We start from the raw sequence: 17,647 nt of genomic DNA on the forward strand, positions 1-17,647 counted from the left end.
AGAGAGAGAAACTAGCAAACGGACATATTTTAATTCCATAACTTATCAAAAATATTAATTTATTTTTTAATTAGAAGGGAGCTAAAGGACCCAAACTGTGCATCTCAGAGCTGATTTTAGGGTAGGGGCAGAGAGTAAGGAGTGAGGGGTCAGCAACAGAGCTCCCTTCTCACCCACCCTTTCTAGTATAGCAGCTCACGTTGTCCAGAGCTCAGGTGGGGAAGCACCTTTCCTGCCTCGTGTGGAGTTGAGGTAACTGAGCTAACTCAGACCATTCTTCCCCTAGGTGCAGAAGCTGAATGCCAGGCAGCTGGATGAAGGAGTTCATGACTTAGTGACAGACCTGAAGGGAGACCCAGGGTCCCATCTTTCCCACACCGTGCTGTGCCACTGCTTACAGGTGGGAAGCGAATCAGGGTGAGAATTCCCACACTGTGATATCCAGGCCTTTTTCAGTTTTGGCTTTTGTTTTCAAGTGACTCTTAAGGAAAAGCCAGTGCAGCCAAATTAGTACGGAAGAAGCCTGAAGGTGATGGTGGAAGCAAAAACAGACTCCATTGTGCTCCTTCCTCTACTGTCTTCCTCATCACCCTGAAGAATGACATCATTATCCCACACCTGAGAGGGGTCACGGGCAGGGGGAGAGGCCTACTTCCACTTTCCTGTGTTACCAAATGTATTCCTATTAAGATTGAGAGAAGCAAAAATGTCAATAGGATACTTGGTGAAAACTTGCTGACATTAATGCCTGGAGTCTCAGAGAGACTGCAAGGAAGATGGTATCATCACTGTCACTCAAGACATTTAAGATGAAATTTAAAAAGAAGGCTGTCAGGCATAATGAGTGCCAGGCTCCATTATATCCTGCTCAGAGGGTGGATCACACACTACTATGCAGCCTGTGGGTGGCTGATATTGAAGTTTGAAGGAAACTGTGCAGAGAAGAGGTGAGGGTGGGCGGGGGTCCCCAGGGGACTGCTTTCACGTGACCAAGATCATCGCCCTGGATATTCACACGGTGAATTGGGGGCAAATCTAGATCCCAAGCTCGGTCTTTAGCCTTGGATATGCTGAAAGCTGACCCGCTCAAGACACTTAGACCAAGCCTATGTTCCTGGGCTGACAATAACTCAAGTTGGAGTTTTAACGGCTAGTACCCATGTATTAATTTACTATGAGAATATTCCTCTCTAGTACCCAGGGTGCTCACCACTGCATGCGTCCCAGCACTAAGATCGCTGCGAAGCCGAGCTCAATTAGTAGTCAGAAGGCAGCTGTGTGAGAAGCGGCTAAGAGCAGGCCTTCAGCCCTGGCTGCACATTGCAATCGGCTGGAGTGTTCTGACATGAAGGCTGTACTCTAAACTCAAATAGTTCAGAATCTCAGGGGTGAGAACTCAGACAGCGTCGTTTTAAAAGCTACTCAAGTGACTCCAATAAACAGCCAAAGTTGAGAATCACTGGGTTAGAGCAAAGAGGGAGGCCTTTACCCACTCAAGGATCTGGTTTCCAATAGACCAGTGGGGTTTTGTTTTAAACTGGGAGCAGACATAGGTATGCCAATTTTTAATTTGCCAAGTAAGAACATTAAAACTACAACTACTATTATTTCCTTTAAGAAAGAGGAAATTTTAACAACAAAAATCAGAAAAGACATACATTCAGGATGTATATCATTATATTGGATTTATTTTTCACATGTTCCCATAGATCAGCGAACACTTTTCTGTAGACTGATACAAATTTAAGACGTGATGTGGGGGCCAGCACTGTGGCATAACGGGTAAAGCCACTACCTGCAGTGCTGGTCATACTATCTGGGCACCGGTTCTAGTCCTGGCTCCTCCACTTCTGGTCCAGCTCTCTGCTATAGCCTGGGAAAGCAGTAGAAGATGGCCCAAGTCCTTGGGCTGCTGCACCTGCATGGGAGACTGGAAGAGTTCCTGGCTCCTGGCTTCAGATCAGTTCAGCTCCAGCCATTGCGACCATGTGGAGAGTGAACCAATGGATGGAGGACCTCTCTCTCTCTGTATGTGTAACACTGACTTTCAAATAAAATAAATAAATCTTTTTTTAAAAAAGATGTGATGTGACCAAACTGTTCATCCATAATCAGATCTTGTTCCTTACACAGCTTTAGATATGCTGGGCTGGGTTTTAGTTCATTCAGCCACTGTCCCAGGCACCCCACCCCATCTTGCTCTATCCTCTCTGTAGAGTTATTAATAGCACTGATTAGGTTACAGGTAAATTTTGTTTGCAGGCTTTGGAAATTTTTGTCTCTTTCACTTAATGAGTGTTGATTTAATAAGATCACCTCTCCTTAGACATCTAAAATTAAAGGTTTGTAGGCTGGGTGTGGCACATACAGCCCCCAGATACCTGCCCATTGGGGGCACTTTTGCTAGTGGGTAATGATGGCAATTACCCTAAATCCAAAGGAAAAATCCTTGGACGTCAAATAATCGGGGATGACTTGTTTATTCTTCGTGCCAAGTTACACAAAATAGAATGTTATTTACAATGTAAGAGCAAATTCAAGAGTTTCTTTGGAAGCTTCTGTACGCCCAGTTCTTCCTTGGCCATCATTCAAGTGACTCCCACCCTCTCCTGCAGGGCTGTTGGGATTCTTGAGTCGGTTCTATTCTTAGGAGTGTATCCTTACACTCTGGCACCTGCTAAGAAAGGGTAGCTGTGCTACGTTCACCTACACTCAAAGACCATATCCCCAAGTCCCCTTTAAAGTGTGCATTTAGTAGAGACTCAGTTACGCTGATAACGGTGTGAAATCAATCCTCGTTTCTTAATTTCTACTAATTCTATAAAGGTGGCTCAAGGGACTAGAAGTCAGCATAAACATGTGTTTTGGGCCAGTTGGGGAAGTTCTTTGAAGATGTTTGTGTTCCTCAAATGTCCAAGATGTAGAATTAATAACAGGCTACCCCAAGCCCAGCAAAACCCAAAATAAAGGGCTTGCCATCTCTTCAGGTTCGGGAGTTTTGGTTAGAATGGTACGTAAACCTCCTAAGACCTGGATCTGAAGTGCAGCACCACTGCTCTCTTCAGCAAGTTGTCTCATCTTTCTGTACCTCAGTTTTCTTATAAATAAAATGAGGATATCATCTTTGTTCATCATCACTTTATATATTAATGGTGAGTGCTAAATAAGACAATGTAGATAATCACTTAGCAAAGGACCAAACATATTAAGTGCTTATTAAAAGTTAACTTTGTAGGTGGGAGCTAAGCACAATAAGACAGCGTATCATAGACATTCAGTAAACAATCAATTTCACACACACACACACACACATTCACACAGCAGTCCCATATCTGTTTGCAAAAGTAGGACTCTCACTGGCAATCCAGAGTTAAGAAGCTGTCATGAGGAGAGTGGGCATTCAGCGTAGTGGTTAAGACACCTGCATCCCACATCACACTGCCTGGGTTCAAATCCCTGATCCAGACCTGATTCTGGCTTCCGCTAGAGCAGACAGTGGGGGGCAGCAGTGATGGTTCAAGTAATTGGGTTTCTGCCACCCATGAAGAAAACTGGGCTCCTGGCCTTGGCCCTGGTCCAGCCCTGGCTGTTGTAGGCATTCGGGCAGTGAACCAGCAGATGGGAGTTTCTCTCTCTCTCTCTCTCTCTCTCTCTCTCTCTCTCTCTCTCTGTGTGTGTGTGTGTGTGTCTGCTTCTCAAATAAACAAAACAACTCCAAAAAGCAGCTGTCACTGAATCCTGAACTTCTGTTTTCAGGTCTTGATAATTCCAGCAAAGCCACCCTACCACTCCATCTTGTTCAGGACTTTGTCTCATCTCCCTAACGGGTGACCTCTGTGGGCTCCTTGCTCCCCGGGGAGAACTCAGAGAGCCATCCCTCTGACCACAGCGCCTCTGTCCTTGACGATCTCCTGAGCTTTACAGACTGTGATACTCTTTGAAGCCAGAACCACATTCCTCTGCTATGATCCTGAAGCAGCCAAAAGCTCTACAGAAAAGCATTCAAGACGATAGATAGTTACATCTGCAGCCCCACATATTCTGTGTGCAATGACGAACTGGAATCAAATTCTCTACTGATAGATCAGCTCTAAAGCATAGATCACATAAAGAAATAAAGTTAGGAAGACAAGCCCCTGGGCTTGGCCTAAGGCACTTCATATCCACAAATAGCCCAATTCACTGGATTTATGCTGCTACAATTAAAATTTCTCAGAATCAATTAATTACGAACACACAGGCATACTTTCTTCATACCTCTGCCAAACCTCTCTCCCCCCCAGCAAAAGAAAAACACATCCATAAGGGAATTTCTCGAGTTGCAGAAAATGTGCCCTAGGAGTGCAGCCTGTTACTGCAAGTTCCGGCTCACCCAATCAGACCCCAGGCTGGGGACGGGAGGTACCGCTCAAGTTACACCGAGGGCTCCATCTGTTACCTTAGACCTTTGTTACCTAGGGACACAAGAGGAGATACTCGAAGGCACGTTGGAAGTGTCAGTTTACAGATTATCAATCCAAAACGTTCAAATTAGAGCAAAGAAGCAGCGGCAAAGGAACAAAGTCAAATACGCGGGACGAAGAAGCCATCGTCCACTGACATTGGACCTGCAGGGAGCTGCCGCCGACCGTGCAGGCGCGTTTTCAGCTGGGATCTGTGCGTTCAGCCGGTATAATAAATGCCGTCGAAGGGGCTGTCCCTGCTCCTGGCTCACAAAGGTCTTGCTTTCGAGCCGTGCCCTCGCAAAAGCCGGCGCTCATCATGCCAAGCCAACAGAAGAAAATCATTTTTTGTACGGCCGGAGTGTTAAGCTTCGTGTGCGCCCTTGGAGTTGTGACAGCCCTGGGGACGCCACTGTGGATCAAAGCCACCATCCTCTGCAAGACAGGGGCTCTGCTGGTCAATGCTTCAGGGCAGGAGCTGGACAAGTTCATGGGCGAGGTGCACTACGGGCTTTTCCACGGAGAGGGCGTGAGGCAGTGCGGGTTAGGAGCCAGGCCCTTCCGGTTCTCATGTGAGTAACAGTTGCAATTTTTTGAATTATTGAATACTCTAGGAATGCTCTCCCAAGTGTTGCAGGAATGAATTTTTTAGGAGTCTTGCCCTATCTGTTGAAGAACTTTCAAAACCCGTGTGGCTGATTTGAAATACCTGGGACTCAGCAATTTCTCCTTCCTAGTTTCTTTTTAAAATTATTTTATTCTTGCTTTTTAAAATTATGGTAGCATATAATTAGCTATTATGTAATTAAGGTTTTTGAAAATATAAGCAACTGAGATTCCTAACTATTCATATTTATGTAAGAAAATATGGGCTCTTTTTAAAGGAGGGAACTTGGGGAAGCAAGAAAGCTATATTCATGCCTTTTGTTCTTCACAAAGGACTAACCCCTCCTGCTTTTCCACCTTGACCTTGAGGTTTTGTTCCTATCTCCTTCCCCTTGCCATCCCTGCTAGGACCTTTGTTGCTGATAAATATTCTGTTTTCATTTTCAACCAATTTGGAATCACTTGGCTATAGAAATTTCAAATGGTCTGCTGTGCTACCTGGGAAAGAAATAGATGCCTGTTTAGTACAGAATGTTTGCACCTGATTGACCTTCAGATCATGCAGAGAGTATGAGACAGATTTCCCTGTCGTGATTTTTGCGAACTCTGAGTGTTATCCAGAGTGTTTTTAACCTGTTTATCCTAAGAAGAGAATTTTTAAAAAATTACCATCTGAATAGGCACCTCATTAAATGAAAATTAATAAGAAGTCATTTGTTATATCTCTCACAACACACATTCAGAAGTTATTATTATTTCAAAAGGGCTGGTTCGGAACAATCTTATGAAGACACAGCCAGTAAATTACTGCATAAATCACTCTTCAGGAAAGGAGGTTACCAACCGAGGCATTTAAAATGAATTATTATTTGCCTGGGATTTTTTTTTTCCTCTAGTATAGGTAGAAAGCTCAATTAATTGACTTTATTATTAACATATGAAGTGTCTAATTAAATTTCAGTGCTGGCCTATTTCTATTTCTGCAATATTCCTTCTATCTTCGAAGCAGTCTTTTGGGCACCCACCTTCCACTCACATGGGTTACTAAAGTGATAAGCATCTTCGCGGGGCTCAAGAATCAGGCTGCAGCTTCTGGACACCTTCTTATCGACTACCCTTGCTGATGCACACACCAGCCCTTTCCACTGAGTGGCTTTAGTTCATTAAAGGCACGGGGCTCTTAGAGTTGCCTATATTTCCTGGGGGAGGGAGGGACAAAGCAGAACACCATGTGGTCTGCAACAGCATGAGAAAATGTAAAAGGAAAAAAGGTGAGTGAAATGATTTCACCATGAGCCACCAGCAGCTAACGCGTTGCGTAAAGCTTCTCACCAAAGAATTTAGGCGACGGCAGGGAGCGTGCAGGGGATGTTCTGGAGCCTTTGTGTTTTCCCCAGTGAAATGAGCTTAGACTCTGCTTGTGCTGCGGGCCGCGTTTCAGGATAAGATGCTTTCTGAACACTTACTGCACACCAAGCACTAGCGCGTTCCCTCTCGTAGAATCCTCATACCCCGGGCTCCCGTGGCTCTGTGGATGTTGTTTGTGGTGGTGTCCAGTGCTGGCCCTCTCAGCTGCCTGTCCCTGTTTCTGAGGACTCACAGAAGTGGAAGGTTGAAGCAGTGCTGTCTCCTATCTCACAGAATCGCAGTACTTCCCAGGATGCCCTGAGCACCCCCGCCCCCAAGCCTGCTGACAATACCAAGTTTGTTCTGTGACAACCCATTCTGTATACCATGGACTACACATGTTAGGACCTCATTCATTTGGGTGTAGCCCAGCAGAGTGTACTTGTAATGTATCTTTTTTCTCCCTAAGCATAGAAATATCTCTTCCAATGGACCACGGGAGACAGTTGGGAAAATTGTAGAATAGATAGAGCCACAGGACTCCCCAATGAGTATAACACTCATTAAATAAGCACCCTGCTTAACGTTAAAATTTCCCTCCAAGCCTATACCCCCATTGCAGTATAGTTTCATGGTTCACACCTTCCCATTCAAATGCCAGCCCCTGTCAATGATGCTCCCACAACGTATCCTTGAAAGAGAGTCCTCTGACATTCTTCCTTGTTAATATAAAGGAATAAGAGGCTTACCATCATCTCAGTGGTGGCTTCCTTCCAGCAAAATCCAGGGACTCCCAGAGCGCTCAGGTTAGGGATTTTTCACTCTTCTTCTATAGCTCAACTTCTGATTGGAGCCCAGCTCATTCCTCAGAACTCCCTTCTTTCTCACTGAGCCTTTAGATAGTGATGCAGCAAACATCGGGATCTGCAGAAACTTCCAGTGTAGCAAGAATGGGAAAAGTCACTTAGCAAAGCATCAATCACTTTTGTAATCATATTATCATCAGTTAGTATGAATTTTTATGTTGATTCTGCTGAACCGATAAATGCTATCTTGCTTACCCAAACTTTTCATTTAGATCAGCATTAGGCAACAGAAATATAATACAAGCCATAAATTAATGCAAACCACATATGTAACTTTAAATATTCTAATAGGGGCCAGTGCCGCAACGCAGAGAGTTAAGCTGCTGCCTTCAGCACTCTCATTCCATATGGGTGCCAGTTCAAATCCTGGCTGTTCCACTTCCAATCCGGCTCCCTGCTAATGCACCTGGGAAAGCAGTGGTCCAAGTACTTGGGCTCCTGCAGGACCTGTGGCTCTTGGCTTCAGACTGGCCCAGCCCTGGCTGGTGATAACCATTTGGGGAGTGAACCACCGGTTGGGAGATCTCTTTCTCTCTCTACCTCTCTCTCTCTCTGTAACTCTGCCTTTCAAATAAATAAATAAATATTTTTTAAAAAGTTCTAGTAGCCATATTAGAAAATGAAATCATTATCTCACTTAATAATAATGATAATAATTTAAGATACATTTTCTTTAACTGAAGATATCCAAAAACATGAGAGGTTTTCAAAAAGTTCATGGAAACGTGTATTGTGAAAGAACTGTGCATGGATTTCAAAGTTTTTTGGCACCAAAATAAATATCTTTTAATTCCATTTTCCACAAGCTTTTGGAAGTACCCCATACTATTGTTTTAAGATATAATCATTATAAAAATTTCGAGATATTTTGCATTCTTTTGATTCTTGGTGCTAAGACTTTGAAATCCCACATCTATCTTACACTCAAAGCACAGCCACATTTCAAGTGCTCATCTCACTGGCTACAGTACTGAATCGCACAGATTTAGATGGAGACTCACTCTGAATAAGTTAACCACCAACAGTGTCCATATCCTAAATGAGTTTTTGCTTGGTTCTGCAGTGCAAGTCTCTGGTATTTTTATGTGCAATGTGTGTGTGTGTGTCACTTTAAAAAGCCAGATAAATGATATAACTGGAGAATGAAGAATGGACCAGAAAAATAATTTGGCAATGTAGTCATGTTTGTGCCTACTAAATGTCCCCTATTGACCACTCCCTCTCTTTTAATTATAACAAGAGTCTGCCCTGCCAGCATGCACAGCTATGCTGGGAAAACTTCCGCCTCATTTATTCTGCCTGGTTCGCATCCATTTATGGGTCAGCGCCTCATTTTCTAGAGGTCACCAGCATTCATACCTAGCACACAATTTCATTCATTACAATGAAGGAATGTTTTCCTTTCAAAACAACACAACTGGTGGGCTTCATTTTTCCTGATATGTCACCTGTAAAATTTTAATGATGATGTTTAAACTCTAAGTGTAGCCATCAAGACAAAAACTGCCAGTTTCAAGCTCAGAGTGTGTGGGTGGGTTTCTGTTTTGGTGGTTTGAAACACTGCAAAGCATCATCAAAATATGATACCCAAAAATCATATGGTATCAGTCATTCCTAGATATACTCACATATTCATTGCCAAGACAGTTCAATGAGCTGGTAAAAAAAAAAAAACCATATGGAATAAATTTTTTTGAAATGTGAAAAATAAAATTTAACCAATCACGCATCACAGCTTGCAACTCTAGCCATACTTTGAAAAGAATTTTAATTTGGATCGTAGGATTGAAAATTTGTAAAAAGCTTAACAGAGATTTAGCTTCGTTCACATTTTAGAACAGCAGTTTCTTTACCAAACAAAGCGTATGACCCAGATTGCAGAGATGTTGAAACCACTTCTGTGAGCAGGGAGGAGGCTTCTCACATGTATTTTGGGACAGAAGAGTTGGGACCCAGAGTCTCTGTGGCCATCACTGAGAGTTCGTGCTCTCCCTGCCCGTGATCTCCTGCAAGTGTAACTTTTGTGTCTGACCTGCCCCAAGAAGGCCACTGGTCACCATCGTGCATACCCTGCCCCTAGTCTATTGCTCTGCCCATGGAAGAACTTCAAAGGGCTACGATGCACCTGCTTCTGGCCTCTCACTGTCAATCTCTCCTGTACCTCTGTTGGTGCATGGCCTGTGCAGAAGCAGGTGGGGGGGAGGGTTTATGGGGGGGGGGACTATGGAACTTACCTGGGAAGACCACCTGCTGAGGGAAGAGGGGAAGGAAGCCACTTGCACCATCTCAGCCAGCAAGCATGGGCCCTTGTACCTTGCAGTGTAGGGGCCTACTGCCTAGTCCCATCACCTGTTAAAATAGTCCAGCAAATAGAGGTTCTGTTTACCTCCCATTGGAACAAAGGTGCTTCCCAATGAAGTAGACAACAACACTGTGTGAGCAGCACTGGTGGGGAGGCAACGCCTCAACTTCCCTCAGCTAAACAATTCTCTGATCTCCCTAGACCGTGCCGTTCACCCAATTATTTCAAAACAACAATACTGTCAGTTTTGGGGTGTGTGTATTTTTTGTCAAGGAGATCCTAATCCCCGAGGAGGCAGGGAGTATATGAGGATACTTTCAAAAGTATGTGGAAAATAGAATTAAAAGACTGCTTATTGTAAGAAAATTTGAAATCTGTGCCATTTTTTCATAACACACGTTTTCCATGTACTTTTGGCATGTATTGTTCATTCGGGTCTTCCCTCAAACCAGGGCCTAGGACAGTGCCCAGCACCAAGAGGTAGTTCTTAAACGATTCATAAACTGCCACCATTGGGATTAAGCTACCTAGATCGGAGGTACCCAGATCTGTCATTCACTAGGGACCTTGAGCAAATCCCAATGTATCACTGAGTTTCAGTTCTTGCATCCCTAAGTGACAGGTGAAACGAGGCGGTTTCTAACATCTCTCCCAGTTCAAATGCTCTATGATCTGTATAATGAGGAGCTGGCTCTTCCAGACAAAGTCCTTGCAGCTTTAAACTCACACGACCCTTCTCCTCTCAGTCACTTGACGCCTCCGCCGACAGGTTGCGGCTGCCGTCATTAGAAGTGTGCCTTTTCTCTGGTCCTCAAAGCATTCGGAAATATCTACCGTTCGTTAGAACCCAGACAAATTTCATTATCAAAGGGGACGCTTCTTTTCTTCTCTGTCACAGCCTTTTACGTTCTGTGTGGGAAATTGCAGGTTGCAGACGGCGCAAATGAAGAGCGGGATGATTGGGAATTCTGAGGGGATGGGGTAGCAGGAGCTGCAGCACGGAGCAGGCAGGCACGCTCAAACAATGGGGAGGCTGGTGTCGAGGAAGCAGAGAAAGGAGAAGACGGACAACAGGGAGAAGCTGATCTGCTCCTCTCGCTTTTTTTCTTGCTTTGTTTTCCCTAGAAACCTCTCTTCCATCCTCCACGAAAAGATTTGCTTTTGCTGAATCCGATTTCTTAAACCGGTAACTGCAGGAAGTTGGGTATGCTCAGCATGTTTGATATGATGATGGTATTTTATCCACAAGGGGGGTTTGGTACAGAAATTATTCTCTAATTGGTGAGAAACATGGGGAAACTACCTCTAAGAAACCTCCAGTCTTCCCTGTGTAGTCCCTCCCATCCCCTAATAACTATTGTCCAATGTTAAAAACAATCCACAGGGGCTGGCATTGTGGTGCAGCAGGTTAAGCTGCCATTTGCAATGCCGGCATGCCATGTGAGCGCAGGGTCAAGGGTTGCCTGCTTCACTTCTGATCCAGCTCAGTGCTAATGCCAATGAAACACACACACACACACATTTTCCTTCCTTTAAATAACCCTACAACTGAGGCAGGCATTTGGCCCACTGGTTAACCTGGGAGCCGGGATGCCTTTACCCCATATTAAAGTGCCTGGGTTCAAGTTCCAATCCACTCCAAATTCTAACTTCCTCATAATGCTCACCCTGGGAGGTAGCAGATGCTGACTTAAGTAGCCAGGTTCCAGCCACCCACATGAAAGATGTAGATTGAATTCCAAGCTCTGGCCTTTGACCTGGCCCAGCCCAGGTCAGTGAGGGCATTTGGGGAGTAACCCAAATTGATGTGGAGTTGGGGGAGGGAGCTTGCTTTTTCTGTCTTTCTCTGTCTCTCTCATAAATAATAAAAATCACCACCCCTCCCCCCCTGCTGATAGCTGGTACACTCGTTAGCCTGAGCATACCTGGGATATGAAGAGGAGGCTGCCCATTTACCAATCTAGACTGAGCAGGACTCATGCTTGTGGCCAGCCTGGGTTATGTGATTACATTTGTTGAAGATGACAGTTCAGGCTTCAGACAGAGATACCTGGTTGCACTTATGGTTAGCTCAAAAGAACACAGCCAACCAACATCTTTGTGGTGCCATCTTCAAAGTTAGTTACTTCCACTATAGCAATGATTTCACCACACCCATGACAAAATGGCAGAATTTCCCACCGTGACATGAACAATTTCAAAGCAGAGTCAAGGACCAAAAGAAAAGCAGGCACATAGTACTCAATTCACTTTAAAAACGTCTATCTTATTAAGAGTCATGGAGTATAGTTAGAGAATCGGTTAAAATCTCATTTTTAAAAATTGAACTAAAAACAAAAATTCACTTTTATCTCTGAAACATATTAGTAGTTACAGGCATATTTTCTTAAAACTAAAACTCTTCTATGTGAAATAATGACAAACTTGCCTTTCTTCTAGTTGTACAATTAAACACCCAGCTGGGCTGTGGTGCAGCAGGCACACTTTTATTACAGGTATGATAGAAGTGACTAATAGCCAGTTTTGTTCCTGGCAGAGTAATTTATGCAGGGTTCATATTCTGCTCCCTCCCAGTGAAGGCCATTCTTGAGAGTTATTGTCCCCAACAGAATCCTACCCCTATGGATTAGGAGCAGATAAATGGATTCTGTTATCAGAGACGCTTGCGTGCCCAAGCAGCTGAAATCCCAAAGACCCCGGGGGTGGGGGTGGGGTGTGATCCAGATTCATAGGTGGGGCTGCTCCTGGTTAGGCTGAGTGAGGTGGACGCAATTCAGCTGAGGGCAACACAGGCAAGGAACTGGGAAACTCTTTTGTCTTCCACTGTTCTACGCTATCATTAAAGCGCCTCCTTCTAAGGGCTGGTGTCATGGATTTCATTCTGCCTGATCACGTAGCCAGCGGAAGCCTGGCTGGATTCCTGGGTGTGAGATCTGGGGTGATGCGAAAGGGGATGAATGCATTGTGCTTATGTCAGAGAATGTCTTTTACTGGATTCTCATAATGACTGGCTGCGCATGGGCTGCGGGCAAAGTCCGACCAAGAGCGTTTCTGGAAGAAGAAAGCAAGCATCCCTTTCACTCCCTTTCAAGAAAATGAATAGCTGAGCGCCAAGGGGCCGATACCTCCTCTTTTTTTTCTCACACACCCTTTTATGTGGAGAAAGGCAGGTTGAGAAGGAAAGCAGGGCCTCTGCAGCCACCTGTCTGGCTTTAATCTAGGAAGAAGTTGCTGCACTGTTGCTGACATCATTATCAGAGGCTGCCTTACTTCTGAGGGCTTCGCAGATGGTGCTGTCTGCATTGGACATCTGGCCAGATGAAGGCAAAAAGTATTGAAGAGCCCAGAGCCACTGGATCACCGGTCCATAACCCTGGCAGTATTTTAGGATCACCGGGGAGTCTTTAAAACTACTGATGCCACGTTCTACCCCAGATCAATCGAACCCAGATCTTGGGGACAGGGGCCTGAGGCTCGGATTGGTTGTAAACCTTCCCAGGCAATGTTCGTGGGCAGCCAAGGCTGAGAATTACAGAGGTGGATGGTGGCCAAGACAGCTGGAATCAGGGGAGGCCAAGAGTTAGGGATGGGCGAGGCTACAGGAAGAAGGCTGGGATGCAAGGCTATGTTAGGCATTGTTTCTATGCCGTTGGGAGGTAGTCCAGTCAAACTCAAGCTGGGACCCTGGGCTTCCACTCCTCAGCTGCCTGCTTCTGTGAAAGAGACTGCTTTGTCCACACCCACGTGGCCTCAGAGGGGACGAGTGACCCGACAGGTGCATCGGCCGTAGGAAATGGAACGAGTTCGGCTCTCCAGCCCAGTTCTGCCCACCCAGTACCTGCCCACCCAGTTCTGGAGCCTGCTTCCTCACTGGTGTGGGCACGGGAGTCAGCTCTGCCTTTGACATGGAGCCTTCTATGGGTGATCCTGTGCCTGGCTGGGAGACTGCCTGCCCAGCCCATGCAGGAAGTTAAGAGGGCATGGCACACCCTGCCACCCAGGGTGTCAGGGGTTCAGCACAGGGAGCCACACATGACCTGACTGCTGGCAAGTGGCAGGAGCCCCAGGCACATTTCCCCCACCCCAGCTTCCTGTTGAAGGGCCTTGTAATTGTCAACCAGGTAAACAGCTCCCAGGTGACCCAGAACCATAAGGACCACCTGGAAGGCTACCTAGGCTATGTGACCCTCAAGCTGATTGGAGAAGCATAAAGGCGCCAATACCTGCTCTATCCTATAGAATTAGTGTTGCTACCCTGAATTAGCTACTCCTCATTGTCCTTTAAAAGCTTTTGCCTGATTGTTAATAAAGGGACATGTTCACCAAAACCATCTCCAGTGCTTCTTATTGAAGATGTTGCTGCCCCACCATCCCGACAGTGGGCTTTGCAGGATGAACCCACAGCCCTTAGCTCTCAGCCCTGCCTGTGACTGTGTGGACTAAGCTGGTGAATTTGGGGAACCTGGTACAAGATCTAAGACAAGTTATCTAGTTTCTCTATCAGAAACAAAGTCGACAGGGGCAGGCATTTGGTGCAGTGGTTAAGATACCACCGGGGACACCTGCATCCACATCAGAATGCCTTGGTTCAACTTCCTGCTCAGCTTCTGAGTTCAACTTCCTGCTGATATGCACCCTGGGAGGCAGTGACCATGGCTGATGGTTCAAGTGCTTGGGTACCTGCCACTCATATGGGAGACCTGAGTTCCTGGCTCCTGGCTTTGGCTAGGTCTGGCCCTAGTTCTTGTGGGCATTTGGGGAATGAACCAAAAATGGAAGACTCTCTCTCTCTCTCAATCTATCTCTATCTTTCTCTGTCTCTCTGCCTTTCAAAGAAAATGAAAATTAATATTTTTAAAAACAAACATGCTAAATACAGGAAGCAAGAAAACAAGCAAACATTTTGACCTCCATCTGTCCATCTCCCATGGAAGGGCTCTGCTTCTTGCCGGGACTCTCAGGGGTCCCTTTCGGAGGTGTGTTTTCAGTCCTAACATCATTTTAGACAAGCCATTACAGAGACGGTCCAAGAAATTGCACACAGGAAGCTGAAGTGAGAATGGGAACAATATGTCAGACAGTGAGTAAAATGTGTGACAGGTATCAAATAAGTAACTATAAATCCGAAGTTCCTGGATTATTTATAGCAATAGTCAACCTCCTGTTTAGAAAAAAAAAGTCTAAGCTACAACACAAAAAGTTTACCTGAATTCCATGTAATTCAAGGACTCCTCCAGGGGGCTCTTTGATCCCAATGCACAGAGACACACTCTGACTGTCTGTAGACCAATGTCCCGATGACTGTTTTTGAGACGTGAAAATGCAGGCATTCTCCCTACAGTGAGCTCTTACTTCTCCCCCACTGTTCTCAGAGATACACCCTCCTGCTGTTCTCACGATGTTAAAACAAACTGGGGCAATTACCTAAACTTTACAAAGAGCTTCCATATAAGTAATCTCATTTATGTTACAGACTCTGTGACTTTTTATTTTAAATATTTATTTATTTGAAAGACTGGCATAAATAGAGCTCTTCCATCTGCTGGTTCAGTCCTCAAATGCCCATAATAGATAGGGCTAGGCCACACTGAAGTCCGAAGACCAGAACTCAAATACTTAAGCCATCACCTGCTGCCTCCAAAGATGCACATAGTAAGAAGTTGTATCGGAAACAGAGGTGCGAATCAAGCCCATGTGCTCTAATACTGGATGCAGGCATCCTAAGTGGCAGCTTAACCCACCACATCACAACACCTGTCCTTATTTTCTCTTTAATTGATGCATGGTAATTGTACAAAGTTGGGGGAACAATGTGATGTGTGAGGGTGAGCATTTGGTATAGCTGTTAAGATGCCACTTGGGACGCCCACATCCCATACCAGAGTGTCTGGGTTTGAGTCCCAGCTCTGCTTCTTATTCCAACGTCTTGCTAATGCACATCCTGGGAGGTAGTAGGTAATGGTTCAAGTGGTTGAGTCCTTGCCATCCATGTGGGAGACCCATATCGAACCCCTAGCTCATGGCTTCAGCTTGTCTGAGCACTAGCTATTGTGGGATTTTGGGGAGTGAACTAGCAGGTGAGAGATTTCTCTTTACAAGGTGATATTTCAATACATGTCGAAATTATGTAATAATCAAATCAAGGTAACCAGCATATCCATCACCTCAATCATTTATCATTTCTTTCTTAATCATTTTTATTCATTTGAGATAGAGAAATTATATCTTTGTGATGAAACATTCAGAATCCTCTCAACTAATTTTAAATATATAATACACATTATTATTATCTATAGTCACTGGACTATGCAACAGAACACCAGAACTTATTCTCCTATCTAAGCGTAACTTTGTATCTGTTGACCAATCTCTTCTTGTTTCTTTTTCCCCTGTACTCTTTCCAGCTTCTGGTAACCACCATTCTACCCTCAGCTGCTATGAGATCAACTTTGTTACCATCGACATTCACAAATAAGGGAGCCAAGACACATAGGGGTCCACATGCGAGGCAAATGGCAAAAACAGACTAGTCCCAAACTTTCCTGTGCTCGGGCCAACTTGCCATGTTGCCTCTCAGTTAATGCCTAGCTTTTTCTCTACCCTCCCCTAAGTGTCTCCAGCCCTTTTCCTTTGACGGTTTGTTCTATTCCAACCACCTGTTTCTCCTAGATAAATCCTATTAAATATGGATTTAGATTAAATTTACTAATTCATGTTTTCAGATCTGTGGGATAACATATTTGACTGTTGGACTGAAGTCAGCATTAGAAAAGAGGAGAATAAAGTTTCAGGATAAAATGTAACATAAGAACCCAGCAGAGATAAAATACATTTTAAGACAACGGAAATGAAAGTCATACATTTAGAGAAATCAAATAAAATAAGGATTAATGGTGAGCAATAAAGGGGCGTACTTTGCAGTTAGTACAAACAAATGCTTCTCATCCCTGTGACTCTCCAATGAGCTACCTAAAACAGCTTGACTTCACACGGAAGACACAAATTATTTCTAAGTTAAAGAGCAGAGGTGCCGTCAAACACCCTCCCACCAATAGGATTACTGGGTACCTACTATGTGCCTAAGCCTTCTTCTATGTTTGGAAGATGTAAGAGGAATAGAGAGTGCTTGTTCAACAACTTGGAATCTAGCAGAAGTGTTTTCAAATAACTGATGGCTCTATATCAGTCAGGACAGGCAAGGCTATGTCTTAATAACAAGTAAAACCAAACTTTCTGGGTTTAAATGGAGATGGATGTGTGTCTTGCTCACAGTCATGATTTCAGAGATCAGCTACAGGTCGATGTAGAATGTTGGCGGTTGTGACAGAGGAAGGACTGTGAGGGCTCTTTCGCTGCCAATTACATGCTCTGACCTGGAACTGGGACTACCACTTCCACCCATATTTTTCTGGCCAAGGCATATCACACAGCCACATCTAACCTCAGAGGGGTCAGGATTGCAATCCTCCCATGAGCCCAGTCAGGAATATCCATGGTTGAATAGCACTAATCACTCTCACAATTATTGTGTTTGTTCGGAAAGTTCTCAAAAAGAAAAGTCTCTCTCTGAGGGCATGGCACAGGGAAACCAGAGGAAAGTTCTTAAGGACAACCTGCAGGTCACTAGCCTACATTGACAATCATTCCAAGTAAAGGAAGAGCAGAGCAAAGACAAAGAGCTCACAGTGAGGGAGAGAGCAAGGAGGAGGAAGGTACGACTCCAGGGGAGGCAGTGACCAGAATGCGACGGGCCTTGTTGGCTGTTGTTATAGTTCCCTGAGATAAGAAATGTAGAACACAAAAGTTTAGAGGGAAGATGAAACAGTTTGGGGTCAAGTTTAATTTGAGGTTGCACTTGTCACACCACAACCAGAGCTGCCCATCAGCTACACAAATCTGGGCAATGTGAGAGAGGCGTGGGGTAGAGAGAGACGTGGGCAGCAACAGCCATTGAACTACAGCTGAAGGTGCAGTTTCCCAGGGAGGGCACTCACTCGAGGCGGTGGACCCGGGTGTGTCCTGGAAGTCACCCATATGGATGGGCGGAGAGAGGGATTGCAAAGCGATTCAGGGAATGGTGAGCG

At 44.9% G+C, this 17,647-nt stretch overlaps 1 protein-coding gene across 1 annotated transcript in view; it reads left to right on the forward strand.

Annotated features, from left to right (window-relative positions):
* Positions 1–4,761: 4,761 nt before the first annotated feature.
* CLRN1 (clarin 1) overlaps positions 4,762–17,647 on the forward strand; it is a 38,368-nt gene continuing 25,482 nt past the window's right edge. Inside the window, exon 1 of the mRNA XM_062178512.1 lies at positions 4,762–5,014. Coding sequence (XP_062034496.1) covers positions 4,762–5,014 — 253 coding nt within the window. The remainder of the gene's footprint in view (positions 5,015–17,647) is intronic.

Source organism: Lepus europaeus, chromosome 2 (genome assembly GCF_033115175.1).
Source record: "Lepus europaeus isolate LE1 chromosome 2, mLepTim1.pri, whole genome shotgun sequence".
Lineage (NCBI taxonomy): Eukaryota > Metazoa > Chordata > Mammalia > Lagomorpha > Leporidae > Lepus > Lepus europaeus.